At 37.0% G+C, this 18,228-nt stretch overlaps 1 protein-coding gene across 5 annotated transcripts in view; it reads right to left on the reverse strand.

The window, feature by feature from the left end:
* Positions 1-17,981, reverse strand: part of LOC135201650 (cullin-1-like) — a 238,130-nt gene extending 220,149 nt beyond the window's left edge. For 4 of the 5 annotated variants that reach the window (XM_064230751.1, XM_064230748.1, XM_064230747.1 and 1 more), the window contains exon 1: positions 17,277-17,354. In XM_064230751.1, coding sequence (XP_064086821.1) covers positions 17,277-17,339 — 63 coding nt within the window. In that variant the 5' untranslated portion in view covers positions 17,340-17,354. Of the gene's footprint in view, positions 1-17,276; positions 17,355-17,625 lie in introns of those variants that run through there. The other variant, XM_064230750.1, reaches the window with a different exon arrangement.
* Positions 17,982-18,228: the final 247 nt, after the last annotated feature.

Genomic DNA, 18,228 nt, shown 5'->3' on the forward strand with positions numbered 1-18,228 from the left:
GTACCCATGGAGTCAATAGCCATGGGTTCAACGTCGAGGTTCATTGCCGCAACGTCTTCTGCAACGTCCTCTGGGAAATCCCCCTCCTGTAGGGAGATCATGACTTGAAGGTCGGCCAGCAAAGGGGCGGCCGTTATCGGGTCCACCACTGATCCTTTCTTGGCTCCTGGGAATACTAGGTCCGCCATATCCTGGGTAAGAATGTAGGGGCGGCCCTTCGAATTCCGGCCAAAACCCCCTACCCAAGCTTTGAGAGTCGACAAAGCTTTCTTCTTTTCTTCATCAGAACCCTGTAAAAAAGGGTCTAGAGTTAGGGAGAGGATAGGGGAGGAATGTCTGTTGTGTTGAGATTATATGAATATGTGTCTCATATGTGAAAGGTATAATATAACAACAAGTATTCCAAGTGACGAATGAATGAAGAAAGTGCTAAGAAACTTACTACTAGTGAGGCATCTCCTACTAGCAAGTAGCAGGTTTGGCAAGCTTCATGATGCCAAACGATAAAATCCTCCACTTTCACTGCACATCCTGCATGAGAACGGCATACTATATGGCCGCACGGGTCTTGGAGGATGGCATTGCACCCAATCTCCTGGCACAACATCTGTAAGTCAAAGGATACATGAGTACCAATGACAACCTCCGGTGGTATAATATGCAAACTATCCGTGGGTGCCGGAGTAGGACCGACGGATAGAGATCTACGTATGAATATTACGTAGAAAAGTTACGAGGGGGGAAGAAAGTCTCTGCCTCCGCCTAAGCTCACTTGTCAAATGACTAAAAATAGACTCCGTAGGGCCCGGAGTTCTCCGTATGGCCCGGAGTTAATTAATATTGAGTGAGCAATGTCAAACTTCTAACGAAGCAAGGGATAGTACGAGAGGCGGAAAATAAAAAACCCCCCGGAGTAACGCAAAAGATTCTAAACATTAAATAACACAAAATAAAACAAAATAAAAACCCATTATATCAGTAAGTGCTCGTGTGAACTATCCTAAGTGGATAGGAAACCCAGTGGTTCCCTCCCCCCCCTCTCTATGTTCGGTAGCGGCAGATAGACACCTGCCGGACTGAACTGAGGGGGAAAGGGTAGGGAAGAACGTGGGTAGGGGTAGCCCTCCCCCTGAGCGGCCAGTTAAGGACGGAGAAGAAGGGGGGAGGAGGTCCCGAGCCCCCGAGGCACGTGACGAGAGAGAATACCAGTAGGGGAGGGGAGATCCCCACCAGTCCCGTGAGTCACCCCCTCTCATGCAGACTCGGACGCTAGCTGTGAGAAACGAGTCATCACCCATCGACGTGGATGGCAATGTATGGAGGGGGGAATGGGGGGAAGGGAGGGGGACCCCGTAACCGGGTGGCTCACCGTGATCAACCGGTGGTCTTCCCAGCCAGGTGAAAGACACGAGGTGGGGAAGAACCGTCGGAACAACATCAATATCACTGATATAAATAGGATTACTTATAATAATCAATCAAATAAAATTAAAGCGATATCTTAAAGCTAGACTAACACGGGGAACACGAAGCTAAGCAAACAGAAAATTAGGCTAATCGCCGATCCGAAGAAAGGGGTATGTTAGCCTAATTTAACCTCTAGTTCAAGAAAACGGGGGCAGGCTAATCACCAATCGACAATTGGGGTATGAAAGCCTAACTTAACGGTAAAATAAATGATAACAGGGAAGCTAATCGCCATACTGAAGCATGGTGTATGTTAGCCAACCTAGTACCTATAATATTATTAATGGTAATCAGGAACTAGAGAAGGAAAGAGAACATCAGAATAATTAAGATATGACTCTAAAGTACTGAGAAAAAGGGAAATCTCTAACGGTATGGAAGACCGAAAGAGATAACCCGTACACCGCCATGCGGTCGAGGGGCATACCGGCCGATAAGGCTCCGAATATGTATAAAACACGAAGATCATCATAAAATGAGATCAGTAACCCCAAACAGTACTTAACTTAGAAGCAGAAGCTGAAGACATCTTGAAAATAAAAGATATCCAAAAGATAATCCAAAATAGAGCGAAACACAGCACCGAAAAAATTTTAACGTTTGGTGTAACGCGCGCTATTGAAAGGAATGACGTCTCAGGCATCGGAGGCGCTCACGGTAGTAGTAGACCGGGAGCTGTAGCACGGCTCCTCCGTAGTTCGGGGTTTTGTCGAAGGAAGAAGCTAAATGGCAAGGGACCTCTGGTAGTGATTCCACTCGCTCCTTACTATACCGACACTTCTATAAGAAGTGAGCGAGCCATTTATCTTGGCATTATATTGTTTCTTTTTTCTCTAGGATGAATAGCAATATTTATTCTTCAGAAATAGTATCAAAGGAACCATTTCACAGGCCGACACAGGTCAAGCCCAGAAAATGCACTTTTTGTGAAGTTTTGGTGGGTTTTTCTAGTTTTAACTAACAAAATTGGCAGCTTGAAGCGTTTTTATTAGGGTTTTAACAATTCGCCAATTCTAGCTATTCACAGGGGAGTCTGGTAAGCATCCCCCATGAATATGAGGGGAACACTGCATAATATTTTAGAACAAATTGGCTCAACCATTTATGTGATTAAAATTTAAAAGTTCATTTATAGTCATCTATATGTCCAGAATCAAAACTACTGTTTTGTCCTGATTGTACAAAATTCTAAAATCAACATATTCATAGCACTTCTTTTTGTTGATCTTTTGTCATTGACTCGAATATGTGTACAATATATAGTGATAGTGAAAACATACACTAAGAAACAAAAATGCTAACATTTGGTCATGTGCCGTGGTATTTGGACAAGTGCCATAAAACCAAAATGCCAGAAATCAATTCCAACGGTAACTGGGGGCTGCCTGTAGTTTAATATATCCAAGAAAATGACGAATGATGACTGCCAAAAACCACCAATGTTGGTTGGAAGCCAATAGAAAACGAGTTGGTATTCTATGATTTTGTACCTAGCATTCCTGCAAAGAGCAGCTTTATTTTTCAGTATGGATAATTTTATTGGTAAATTACTAATGTGTTAGTAATTTATTAAATTTCTCAATTGCTGAAAAAATTTTTGCTACTTCCATTAAAACTATCACAGTTATACCTTGATTTTGTTGTCAGAGAACAAAAAAAATTATTTATTGCAACAATTATTTTAGTTAAGTTAAAATTACAGTAAATTTGTTACATACACAATATGAAAACATCTAAGTTTTTCTCCAGAGTACTCTGCACAAAAGATTTATGCTCCTTGTTTGTATTTAGGAAAAACGGCAGTACAATTAGTTCCTAAAATATATAATGCATAACTGGCATAGTACTGTAAGTCTTGAATTTCAGCTACATTTGGCTGGGTGAATTATAAATGTGTAGAGTCAAACTCCTGTGAGTACGTAAGTTCAGGATGCTAACCAGCTACTGCTCATAAAAAGGTGTCAGTTCAGTGTCTTCTTCACAAGTATAATCCCTTAAAAATATATTTCTTAATTATTCTAAATGCTAAAATCGGCAATCTTTATACTTTTTGTGCCTGTACTAAAAGTTTAATCCATAATAAAAAAAAATTGTTTAGTGAAGTGATTCACATATACTATATCCTAATTATAAAAGCCAATGTGGTTTATCCTTTCTTAGGACAAAAGCAATTTACTTAAATACTATGTCAAGTGGGTTTCAATACATTCAAGCAAAATACTACTGGCAGTGTTTCATAATTTTTCTTTCACCTGCCTGACGCACGATTCATGCCTTGTTAATCTATTTTTCTTTTCAAAGGTGGAAGAAAGCTTATGTAATGACATTAAAAACGGTCACTGATGCCTTTAAAACATCATGTTATATAGTAACTGTATAAAACTATTTTCCATAATAGACAAATTGACGTGAACAAAACAAAAGTGATAAAAAAAGTCATATCACAACAACTGACATACTTTACTGAATAGATATTAAAAACTTATCATTAGTAGTATTGCATGATGATAAACATAGTCCTTATAATATCATTTCAATATTAAGTTGAAGGTAGTTGAACAATTCCATTTGTTAAATTTTATAGAAACCACTGGAAACTCACAAAATGCTATCAAAGATAAAAGAGAGAAAAAACGATAACCTAACAGTGTGAACCCTGTGACCTCACTACTGTTTTCAATGTCATGATGTGGGCAGGAATCAAATATAAAGTGTCATTTTTCGGTCGAATATCAGTGTCGATTTTTCGGTCGAAGAAACATCCCCTACTCAGCGAGAGACAATTATTGCAATGCATTCAGTGCAAGTTCCTCTTAGAGAGATATCAAGAAACCTTAATACACCAAAGAGAATCACACATAGATGAACCAAATTTAGATAACAGCAAAGTTTGGTAAATAGGCCTAGAAGTGGAACACTCTCGAAGCACCAAAAGAGAGCAAGATAATACAGTAGTGTATAATTGTTGCTGAGCAACATTCATTTGAGAATATTGAATTCTAGCGCCTAGTCACGATATTGTTGAACCAGGAATCATGACTAGGTCTATGCCTATGACTGGTGTCTGATGAATACTTTAAATGGAGAGGGAGGGATTTTTAAAAAAAATACACCTGAAATTTTTTATAGATGTCTGATGAATAAGCAAGCCTACCTTTGATGGATGGAAGATTTAGCTGGGCTTTTTCTTTTTATCGTTGTCCAGTGAATACTATGGATAGGGAGGGAAACATATCCAATGATGCATGAATTTTTTTTTTCAAAAACTAAATAATACATTTTATTGGGAGATACTTTACAGTAATACGCCGATCTTATGCGAAGTTATGTTCCAGACACCCTCGCGCAAAGGGCATTTTTGTCAGGAATTTTTGTCTAAGATTGGCATGTCTCTAAAAATGCTAATCAATGCTTACTTCTAGATTTTGAACACTAAATATGATCCTTTATCATGCTCCCTAAATATTAAGTTAGCTAGCAAGAGAGAGATAAGTACTGCTTTTACATAAGTATTAAGCTAATGTTTAAACGACATTAAAGTTACTGTAATTTAATTTACAAGTTAGCCCAAAACATTACCCTTAAAAAAAATAAATGGTTGGTAAAAATATAGGTTTGTGTGTGTGTGAAGATTAAATACATAGAGAGAGAGAGAGAGAGAGAGAGGGAGGGAGTAGAGAGTAGACGAGAGAGAGAGAGAGAGAGAGAGAGAGAGAGAGAGAGAGCTTCTGGTGGAATTAAAAAGAAAGATGAGGGAAAGAATTCTTTATATGCATTATTTTGTCGTTAGTTATATTATTATCATCATTACTATTAGTACTTGAAATATTAACAAACATATAGTAGATGCACCATAAAAGTTCTCTCACCTCAGTATGGGAGAGAGATAGAGAAGAGTTGTTCTTACTGAAAGGTGAAATGGAAAGGTTATGTCAAAAAAAAAAAAATATCACACAAATTTTGTAATTACAGTTATACGTATGTATTATTAATTGGAAATATTAATAAATATAGTACATGCTACATGTACCATACAAAATTCTCTCATCTCAGTAAGAGAGAGAGAGAGAGAGAGAGAGAGAGAGAGAGAGAGAGAGAGAGAGAGAGAGAGAGAGAGAGAGAGAGAGAGAGAGAGAGAGAGAGAGAGAGAGAGAGAGAGAAATTATTCTTATCTAATGTTATTCAACTTACCCATAAAAGCTTGAAAACTTATGAACTACATAAAAAAATGAAACACTTTTCAAGGATTCAAAAATGTTGTGATTGCGCATCTGCTAAATACTCGCGTATGATAAGTAGTTAGGTTCCAATGGAAAGTTCGCGGTATGGTGAATTCGCACAACTCGAATCACCTAAGATTAGATATCACTGTTATTCACATTGCCTAATCCCTTCATCACTCCTCCTATACAGCACCTCTGCCCTCCCAGTATCTCAGGCTACTCCAACTTCTCGCTACGAACTCCATGTGAAAGCACTATACGTAACGGTTATTTTAAAATTTCCCTCACCAACAACAGAAGCCTTAAAATGCATAATTTTATGGAACAATTTCTGCTCAAAATTACTTTTTCTTTCATTCTCCAAAATATTTGCATAAATTCGTGTTACACTCTGTATGGCTGCTGCAGCTGTCAAAGACCAACCCCTGTCTACAGCAGTGAGGTTTTACAGTACATAAAAAAATTGATTTTTTTAAATCCAAAATAGGTCTAGCTATACATGTGAAACTGATTTGAATTAATTTCTATTTTGAAGAGGTGAATAGCTATAGAAAGATTAACCCACGAAAGCTTTCATGAAAGTAAGCCTTTCTTAATGTATTTGTCAACTCTGACTCCCACAGCTTTCCAATGAGTCCGGATGAAACAGAATGATATGGAAGGAATTGGATAGGAAGAAAAACTAAATTACATTTGTCTGACTTTTCAGGATTGCTTTTTGACTTGGGATATTTAGGTCAGAGAAAATTGTTAAGCAATTATCAAAAGGATAAGAAAAAATAAGAATAATGGGATTAACCAAACAAGGCAGACAAATATAGATACTGTTGATTTAAATATTCATTCACATTATGTTTTCGAGAGTATACCACTGAAAATAGACCTAGGCTAATGTGTGAAAGTCAGAAGTCAAATTTAGGCACACTAAATGTGTCATGCAAATTATTTTATTGATCAAAGGACAAAATTACTTTAATTGCACATTGCTATTAAAGAATATTGACAGCTTAATGTGTTATTTATCAGCTTTAGGAGATGAACTGATGACAACCCAGTACAGTACGATACATTGGGTCAAGACTCGAGCGACAACAAAGCCAACTTCAAAATGTTTATGCTGTCATGAAGCTTGAGTCAAGAATAAAATTGGAATTCGTGGACCTGTGGTTATATATTTCACTTACTTTGCAAAATGACTATCTTTCATGTGTTATATACACTCAAATTCTAATTTATTTCACATACAACATCTTTGAAAGTATTACTGATAAGTAAATAATCTGGCACCAGCATATGGTAATATTTCCATAAAGAACAATGAATTAACCCTTACTGGACAGGCAAATACGTATATTGATATGCAGCTCCTAGGCTGGGTAAACTTCAAGGTCAGCCAATTTACGAGGAAAAAAAATCAATGGAAAGAGGAAGATATGCAAATGCACATGGTGAATGAAAAAATAATTCTAAAAAATTTTACCTACCTTCCACGAGAAGTTAAAAATTACTATTTACAACCCTTGTGGGGCCTCCTTTACAAGACGATCGTAAATTTTACCAACTTATATACATTTTTTCTAATAAATAAATTTATTTTATTTTGTAAAATTATAATTACTGGTCACACAATATCAAAACAGATAAGAAATAATAGTAGTAACAAATTCTGAGCATATTTGTTGAAAAATATTAATGTAAATTTACCAATAACAAAGATTCAGTAAGTATTTTACTATTAGTACATGTTTTTTCTAATATTTCTTTGTAAAATTACATTTATAACTGACATACTATTGTAAAAGACAAGAACAAAAAACAACAGCAATCCCTTGGTATATTTACGAGCACATTTACAAAAAGACGTCATATGAGAGAGATGCAGGACATTCCCCCTTTCAAGTTACGAGCATAACTGAAGTCCTGAGATGCCCACACTCGTGATCTTACTCAGTTTAAGAGCTCTTGTAAGTAAATTTACGGCCTATAAAAGTATTGGCCCCTCTTCTCCGCCCGATCCTTTCCAAATCAATGGCACATAATATTGTTTAACTACAGGATCAATCCATCCACCACCCTAAACCCGCTATTACTACTCCCGAGGATCAATCCGTCCATCAAGGGTTAAAAAACTATGCCAATAGTTCGTGGGCTGACTGTACACACATTTTTATTCTTGGATCATGTCAAGATTATCAAACCCACTATTTTTCAAGACAATATTATACCATTTTCATTTTGTATGTTTCGGTTTTCGTAGACTTTCTACAAAATTTTGTCTCGGTTATCATACGTTTCATTGGTTTTCCTATACAGTAGTTACCTCAACATACGAAAGGCTCAACTTACGAAAAACTCGAGATACGAAAGCAAATACGAAGATTTTTTGGCTCTACATACGAAAATAGTTCAAGTTACGAAAGGTTGTTGCTGTAAAGTCCCGAGATTCGCCCGGACCACCGAGAACATTTAAAACTCGCCACCATCCTCCCGCTCTCCCATTGGTTCCTGATGCTAGTCACCCCATAAGATCCTGCTCTCTTATTGGTCAGCATCTACCCATTGTGCTCTATGTATTCTATTGGTAAAAGGATGCCGTAAATTGAAAACTTATTCATGCAATACATTTAATAAAAAAAAAACATTAGGTAAAGATAGAATAAAGAATAGAAATGAATGGTTATTATACTGTTTGGTAGTTTCAGTAGTTGAAGAGGGATAATGAAAATTTATGGCTTACTGTGTGCTAGGAAAAGTGATTGTTTGGTGATCGTTCGGTGTACTCGTAAGTGCAGAATGTAAACAGAAGTTTGGAGGCTTATTTTTGTTTGTTTGATTGTTTATTATAGTTAATGGTTACTTAATAATTATTTAAAAGGAGTACATGCAATACATTTAATAAACAAAATTGAGAATTAGATATCATAAAATATAAAATAAATCAGACTGCTATCATTGAAGCCAACAAATACGTATTTTCTAGAATTCTTCTTCTGTTTTAATATTACATATATGTTTCATTATAGCTGTCAGTAACTCAGTATCTCCATTAGGTAAAGATAGAATAAAGAATAGAAATGAATGGTTATTATACTGTTTGGTAGTTTCATTAGTTGAAGAGATAATGAAAATTTATGGCTTACTGTGTGCTAGGAAAAGTGGTTGCTTGGCGATCGTTCGGTACTCGTAAGTGCTGAATGTAAACAAACAGTTGGAAGTTTTTTTTTTTTTTTTAATGTATTATAGTTAATGATTAATTAATTAATTATTTGAAATGAGTACATACTGATTATTTATACACTTTATTGGCATATTCTAAGCTTTTAGCTTCTTAGGTTTAGATGTCAGAGTCACAGACTAGGCTACAGTAGCAACTGCTAACATAGGCTAGGCTTATTGCTAAGGGACATATGCTACAGTCCTAAAATCTACAGTTAAAATGGGGTTGAACATTACATGCAGTTGAATATTACTCAAGTATGTACAGTATTTTGCCTTTTTGGAGTCATATTTCTTCCGTCGGATCGGCGTCGTAACCCTAGAACATGTGTTGTAAGCCTGGAAATATAATTTACTTGGGAGTTTTTGTAGGGCTTGGAACGGATTAGGCATTTTACATGTAAAATGCGGTTCAAGATACGAAGGCTGCCTTGGAACGGATTAATTTCATATCTCGAGGTACCACTGTACTCAGAAACGCTCCATCTGGGGCCCAAGCGCCCAAACAAAGCATCTAATCTTCTTTCATAATCCATTTGACTTTTGTGTTCGTTGTTTTTGTGCTTTTTTATTTGAGAGCAACTGCTAAATAAGCCATCATGGGGCCAAAGAAAGTTCCCTTCTGTAAAAAAAGTGAGAAACTGCATATAAAATTCAAGATAGAACTTGTAGAAAAGTGTTGGATGAAGTTGCATGCCAATCTCAATGAGAAAATGCCAACAAGGATTGCTGCTAGTGAATTTAAAGCCAGCAGAGACTGGTTTGAAAAATTCAGAAAATGAATGGACATACATAATATACCTACTTCAGGGATTAAGGACATGTTTGCAAAGGAGTAGAATGATGTGAGAAATTTTGTGGAGAATTATCTCATCCCAACAAATAAGTTTTAATCTGTCTCTCCAACATGTTTCATGACAATGCTGTGTTTAACTTTATGAGTTTTAAGAAACACTAGAAACAAATGTCTCTTGACAGTTTTGTTGTGCAACAGGGGTCCAGTAACTCTCAAGCTGATCCTAATGCAAGTAAAATACGAAGCGGAGAAAGCTACCTCAGATAGTGTTGGTAAAAAACGAAGAGAAGTAACCACACATAGGTCGTTGATACATGAAGTCCTTTTGGAGGGAGATTCACCCTCCAAACAATAACCTCCTCCTCCTCCTCTATCTTCCATATGCTAAAAAGTGTTTTCCATACAGGTAAGAGTGACGTTAAATGTTCATTTATTAATTTCATTACAAATACTCCTCATTTAACGATGGGGTTACGTTCCAGCGACCACGTCGTTTAACGAATTCATTGTTAAACAGGCTATTCTCTTTATTTCGACTAATGGCATTAATTATCAGTCATATACAATGAACTAGTTCCCGACATAGCCTACTACTTGGCAAAGTTCTGACAATGCTTTTTATCATTTTATTACTCATATATTTTAACTTCATAAAGTACAATTTTCTTTAAAATAGTAGTGTACTTTATTTAACACATTTTGCCAACATTTCCAAGTTCGCCTATTAGTAAGTCAATACAATACAAAGTCAATACAGTCCTAAGCTCTTCTCAGAATCTGCACATTATTTAGCAGTGACTTTCATATTCTAAATTTAATATTTCATAACTATTGCTATTAGTTTCTTCGTCATTTATTTTTATTGTAGAGGATAGAGAGATGAAAATAAATGAATGAATTTCGGCGATCACGAGGGCACTCAAATATTGCCGTCAAAATGTAAACAAAGCAGAATGCCATCTATTGAAGAAAGTGAACAACAAACTATTCACTAAGGGGATAAGCATTTTCTAGCATAGATAAAGATTTATGCCTTCACTTCTTACCTCTAGTATCATCTGATCTCATGGGTGACATTGAATACGTATGTAAATACACATTGTATAAAAAATTATCAAACTGCATTAAGTGTCTTTCAAACATACTAAGAGTAAGGAATTCGTGCATGCCAAATGTCTCATTGTTTTGATTAAAAGGTATCACTTGGTAGCAATTTCTCAAGTGGAATATTTTGAAAATATATATTTTCAAGTTAATATAAAAAACATATTTGACATCCAGGGTTGCCAATGATTAAATCAAACTTTAATCAAGTCAATAAATCATTGATTCTTTCATTTTAAAAAATAAGGAATATTTTTTTTTTATTTGATGGCAAACAAATTGAAAAATATGGCTTGGAGGTTAATAAAAACATAAGCATAACTTTGCTGCATCTATTTATTTTGATATAAAATAAAAATTGCAATTCTTTAGGCCAGAACTGGAAACCTAAAAGATAATTTTTATTTTTTAAATAAAAAAAATTAACAACACTGGACATCACTCATTTTCTTTTCATTACTAAGAACTATTCTCACTAAAACAAAGGAGATATGGCATAACTTTTGCTGTCTTGCAAGCTGTGAACAAACGTGGTGCCACCCGTTCAGCCGTGCAACTAACTAATGGCGGCTGAATCAAGCCAATCAGGTTAGTTCACAGACCACAGAATGCTGACTTTCAGAGGTTAAACTACATGGCTTTTCTTTACAAAGTATATTCAATCCTTCTTTATTGTTTTAGCCATAAATTTCTAGGTTTTCAATACCTGAGCAGCAGACTATGCACAACACTCTGTACACGTTATTACGCCATCACAATCAACTCCTCAGCACGAAGCACAAATTGTATGAGGACCTACTTCAACCGAGGAGTGAATTCTGTTACACTTCTTGTTGTCTACCCCTGGGCAACGCCTGAAGGAGGTAGAATGCAACAAGGGCTGCAGATTGAGGGATTGCTGAGAATCCATAAATATACTAGCCATCAGCAGCCTGACATGATTGAGTATGCCGATGTCGGTCCGAATCTGATTCCAGTTTCGTGTGTTTTTTTTTTTTTTTTTTTTTTTTTTTTTTTTTAACTAATATGTCATAGTCAGAATATACTGAACCTCCAAAATTGGCTCATGTTAATAAATTACTAAATTATATCGTATATGTAATATATACTATACTGAAGGCTAGGCCACTGTATTCGTATATATACGATATATGTACCATGATATCATCATCGTATACAGGAGGCCAACTTGTTAAATGTTATTCAATTTCTTTGTACTGAATTATCATGAGCCGATGTGCATTGAACCTAGAGAATTAGCTGTATATAATTAATAATTACTATACCATATATGTATGTATAAAGTATGCTGTGTACTGAAGGCTATGCTACCCCGTATGTAAAGATGGTACTGATTACCTTAGTGTAGGCTAGGCTAGTATAATCTTACGGGAAATTAACATGGGCCGACTTACGTCCTAATCGATTTGTGACTGGTTGTTCGTAACCAATTGCGGTAGTAAGTCGACTACCACCTGTAATGTAAAAATATATCAGTCCTATCCTCCTTAATGTCATTTGTAACATAACTATGGTAATTTTTTACTATCTTACGATGGTTGAAATGCAAGCAAATACGCTGTTGTTATCAGATTGGTTGTTCATAGCAAATCAGCTGTTTCTGTATGTGTGCATTTTCCAAACAAGTATATCATTATTAAACCAAACAAAAACTTTGTTTTTTTTCTGAAGATTGAAAAAGAAACCCACAAAATCATTTTTTAACTTGTTTACTTCCAAGTATTTACATTTAATTTTTCTCCCCACTCGAGTACTATCAGGCCCCATCTGTGGCCCATTTTCAAGAGATGTTTGGGATGTGAGGCTGGGTCAAGGCCCAGCAGTCTAATGGAACTTCTTCTCGTTGAGCTGTCATTTATGTGATGGCTTTCTGGTTTCCTTGAGAGTAGCCAATCCCCTCTTGTCGCTCAGGATATCAGAGCAACAAGAGGGGATTGGCAACTCCCAAGGAAACCAGAACAGCCATCACATAAATGACAGCTCAACGAGAAGCCTGACATCCCAAACATCTCATGAAGATGGGCCACAGATAGGGCCTGAAAGTACTCGAGTGTGGAGTAAAATTAAATGTAAAAACATAGAATTAAACAAGTTACAAAGTTATTTTGTGGGTTTCTTTTTTATATCATTATTACCGATAATTTTGGCATTCTCTTTTACTTTTTCAAACTTAACTAGAAGATAGTATAGATTAAGAGATAGAGGAAAAGGGGTTAGCCTAACTAAAAAATGGAATAGATAAAGAGGAGAAAATGAGGTTAGCCCATTGTTGTTTGGTCTCATAAATTGAACTCGCATGATATGCGAGATTGCATGTTACGCGAGATATATGTAATATGTAATTTATAATAATATATATTATAATATATAGATATATATATATATATATATATATATATATATATATATTATCATATATATATATCATATATTTAGTCAGGCAGTCCCCCCGGTTACGACGGGGGTTCCGTTCTTGAGACGCGTTGTAAGCCGAAAATTGTCGTAAGCGGGAACATTGTCAAAAATCCTAAGAAAAGCTTACTTTTAATGTTTTGGGTGCTTTAAAAACTATGTAAACTGCTTTCTTATCGCATTTTTCATAAAATACCTTCAAATATTGATTATTTTGCATTTTTGAAGTTATATTTCTTCTGCCAGATCAGCGCTGTAAGTGCCGTAACCCTGGAACATGCATCGTAAACCTGGAAATAATTTCTGATAAATATAATTAAAAAGTGTTGTAACCTTGGAATGCCTTAACCTCTTCATTACCGAAAGTTTGTTTGGAGGTAGGCGGGTACCACCATTCAAGTCTACTACACCGCACCGGGTGCATAAAGGTGGTACGAAAAGTACCACCAAAACTCCTCTTTTCAGATAGGGACTTCCAATCATTCTGTAATTTCGGTTTGAAGAGTTTGAAGCAAAATAAACAGTATGACACGATGCCAGACGTATGATGAACCCAAATAAATATTATTACTGCTTATAGTAGTGTGTAGGTGACAGATGAACTGCATCTCAACAAAAAATCACAAAACCAGACAAGCGTAAACATGTAATAACTTCTACCCAAGTATAAAACCAGTTGCATCATCATTTACTGTATTATTTATTTATTCACTTATTACATTTTACAAATAAAAGATATGAATACCAGATAAATGAAGGTAAAAATAAAACCTTATAGTAACTTTATATATAAAAAACAAACCAGAGAAAAAGGGAAAAAGCAATTTTTTCTGAGGACAAGAAACTTGAAAAATTAGTTTATATACCCCTAAAGTTGTTTTCTGTGATGAAACTAATCTTAGAAAATGTAGAAAACAACATCGACCAATTTTTAAGAGATGTACTATAAAATTTGCGATTTCCATATTTATCGGCGGGGCTTTCGCTTTAGTTGTTGCTCTTTTTTTTTGTTATTACATGCTTATTTACTGTTCTATTTTGATAATACTTTATGTGCATGTTCCAGGTGGATATACCAACATTCTGTAAGACCGAATTTCTATTCAAGACTGTAGTTTTCTCACCGACCACCAGTGTCCCTTGTACAAGGGACACTGGTTCGGCAGCGAACGCAATGTTTACATTCTGCTCACCCACCCGGTAAAGAAGGGGTTAAGCCAAACCCGTCGTAAGCCGGGGACTGCCTGTAATGCCATGGCTATAGAACCTACATACAGTTTCCGACTTTCTAAAGCCATGTATCCGGTAGCTGGTGTTATTGCGAGAACTTGTATCATGTCTAACATAATAGGGGTGTTTACTGTTCAATTTTGCCTTATTAGCTTTGGAAGGGGGGTGTTGGCTGATATTGTTGCATTATAAGTCATAATCTGATTATATACATCTTTTTTTTCTGCACATATAAAAACTGTTGGCACAATAACAAGAACACTTCCCCAAATGTTGGATAGGGTAAAAAACCGCATGGTACAGGGGTGGACCATGTACGATCAATGTGTACAACCTCAAGAAAAGTACATTATAACGCGTCCTGACACCGGAGTAGAGGTCTTTAGCTCCGTTTCTCACCAACAACAATTCGCGTCTGATGCCCATCTCCAATGTCAGGACGCGTTATAATGTACTTTTTGGGGGGTTGTACACATTGATCATACATGGTCCACCCCTGTACCATGCGGTTTTTTACCCTATACAGCTTTGGTACGTCGGACACAGGCTGCCAGTTCCATAGCCACACCATATAGTATATATACTAAATCAAAGTGGTATAATATTGTCTTGAAAAATAGTGAGTTCACTAATCTTGGCACGATACAAAAATTTTACCCGTGAGTAAATGAACCATGGCCTGGTTCATTTGCAGTTGAATTGACCAAAATAAACACTGACATAAAGTTTACGAGCAACACATACAAACAAACTAATCCATAGTACTTCTTCTCTCAGTATATAACCCCTTTCATTTTTAGAGCGATGCAGGCCTCCTCGAGTTACTTTATGTGCTGTTAGAAATACTGTATGATTGTAGTTATAATTCTGCCCCCGTTAATTCATAAATTTGCTATGAGCTACACATTAATTAAGGTGAACACTGTTTCCCAAGCTGCCATTAATCATTTAAGTGTAGTTTAGTTTGCTTTTATCTTGGTAACTGTAACGACTTTTTATAAACATACGTGATGGTTATTACCAAGATATTTCTAGGATGCAGAAATTATATCTCTTAGTTAAGTTCACTGACACTGCCTATTTTTTTCTTAATGTCAATACTACTAGTATTAGATCCTTTTATTTTGTATCTGCCAGGTGGTGCTATTGTCACCAAAAATTACAGCTTTTCAATTTGTTAAACCTAATTTTTTTCTGGGTCTCTTTCTTCTATGTGACAATAAACTGATATTTCTTGTCTTGATGGTTCAGCTGCCACCTAGGAAGTTTAGTCTATTGCTATAATGTATTTAAAACAAAATTGCAATGATTATTCTGATGATATTAGTAATCAAATTACAATGTTGGTTTTATTCTAGCTCATAGAAAGCACTACTGAGTTTAAAGTGAATTTTTGTTACATTATGGTTTCCGCAGTTCTGTTGAATGCTGACATCAGCATGGGTCTTTATATATCTAGAATCTTGGCAAATCCTGGTTGAGGCAATGTTACATAAATAAATGAACTTCAAAAAGGATGTATTCTTGTCAGGTCAATGCCAGATATTTACTATACTCAATGTTTTCCTGGGATTATCACTTAATTTTACTCTATAGGTCAGTCTATGACACTTTTGGTAGGTAATGGCATCCTTGGTTAGCCCAAGTTATGATATGTCTATGTGTGAATTCTCAATTTTCATTGACATTTTTACATTCACCAACACAAATCCCTGGTTTCACATCAAGGTCCCTCAAGTTACTAGATGTACAGGGAATAGACTAATGAAGTGTCAGTGGAAGTAAAGTTAAAGCAGCAATTCACATGGCTATATATCTGAAAACTGTTCACATTATGAACTATCAGGAAAATCTCCAATTCAATACTGAAATGAATTAATGACAACAAGGTCTGGGGTAGTTTGCATAACTACTGGACAATCTCCAAATGAAAGCCAAGTCCATTGTCTTTGATGTTCAGTGTCACTTGGAGGTCCAAGAATGGGGGGGGGGGGGGGGGGGGGGGCAGTCAGGTCAGGGCACAGTGCCCTACAAGAAGTTAGGTAGGCAAGTTCTGGTTGGGTCACGACCTGGCATTTTAGTAAAGGTTAGGTTTGTTTACATCCGCAGAACTTGTCCTGTCATTCTACACTCACGCCCGGCTCTATCTCGCCTGAAAAATTGTACCAGTTAGACAAGCCAACTTTGGATCTCATCACTGTGGGAAAATTCTAAAATATTCAATTGGCCTACGACCCAAATGACAACCGACAAAGTATAAATGGTCGTTCTAAAACTTTAATGACTGGAAGATAGCCCGAAAGCCAAAGTATGCATTTTAACTAAAAAAAAATATTGCTGCCTAATTACACCTTCCTTCCTTCCTCTATGCCTACCGTAGCCTATTCCTCTGGCTGAATTAACCGAGCCAAAGTTATCTTGGCTTAAGATATATACCCATTACAAAAGGGCCTTAGGCTATTCCCCTAATATTGAGTCAATGACTAAGCAGCGACATAGTGGCACCTCTCTTGAAATATGCCATCATGTTGTAATTTAGGAAAAATCACTAACTTCAAGAGAAGCGCAGAGGTTTCGGCGGATAGGCCACAACTCAACCGATAAGCGTGGCACTAAATTCAAGTACTTTTTCGTTCGCCGCTACGTCGTTGCTCGGTGATCTACCCTTCTAGGAAAAAACTAGACCAGACCAGAAGCTACTTTTTAAGACGGGGAGGTCTGGCCGAGCAAAGGCCTCCCCACTCTCTCGGAAAAGAAATGACGACTGGGGCCCAGAGCCTGGCCAAAGGCCCTCTACTACCATCTACCTGGGTCCAAAATGCTTGGGTAGGCAGCACACACTTCCGTCCGAAGGCTGGCTTCCCTTCCATCCAGCAACCCCCCTAACCTTGGCCGACAAGTGCCAATCTTCACCTCGCCTGACCTACTACAGCGGGTCACCAGGTCAACATACCCACTAGCTAGGTAGTTATGAAGGCCTACCGTCATCGGCTACATCCTAGCTAGTGGGTAGGTGGTGCCTAGGCCCCTCCTACTGGTCGTAGAAGCTGGTGGAGAGCTGCCTAAGGTCGGTGGAGACCAGAGGCAGGAGCCTCTTCCCCGACGACGGAAACCATCACTGAAAATGGAACAAACGTCAGGAGAGCGAACACTTACTGCCTTTGTCAGAAAAGGTCCCGTCGACTGCAGTTATGTGTGGCTGGATCTGGGTGGAAAGTGGCTGTCAAAACGAGAAGAGAGGAGCAGCTACTGCACTTGGTAGTAGTAGTAGTTAGGGAGTAGTAGGGGTCACTTCCTCGATCAGTCCATAGGCAGAGTCGGTGGGATCTCGAGAAGGACCCTCCGCTTCTCCTTCGATTAGTCTCGATATCTCCTCATTTTTCTCATTTTCTTTCTACACTTTCGACAACTTGTTTACACAAAATGAAGCTGATCTCATTGGTCTTCGACCTAAAACAATGACACCATACACCTTTCTTCTTTACTGACTTACCAAGGTAAAACAATCGAGCAACGGGATGCGCAACTTAAAAAAATAATAAGCACAGGGAGTGGGGAACCTAAACTCTCCATCAGAATCATTCTATTTGCATTTCTTGACCCTTCTATACCACCCCTAGGTACAACATTATATTTTTGAGATATTTTTGTCATTCGTGCAACACATATAACTGATATCTTAAGAGAATATAGACGAAGTGATTTCCCCACTACCTGTCGTGTCAGAAGTGAGGCCTCCCAAAAATGTTAGTATGAATG

This window comes from Macrobrachium nipponense, chromosome 28 (genome assembly GCF_015104395.2).
Source record: "Macrobrachium nipponense isolate FS-2020 chromosome 28, ASM1510439v2, whole genome shotgun sequence".
Taxonomy (NCBI): Eukaryota; Metazoa; Arthropoda; class Malacostraca; order Decapoda; family Palaemonidae; genus Macrobrachium; species Macrobrachium nipponense.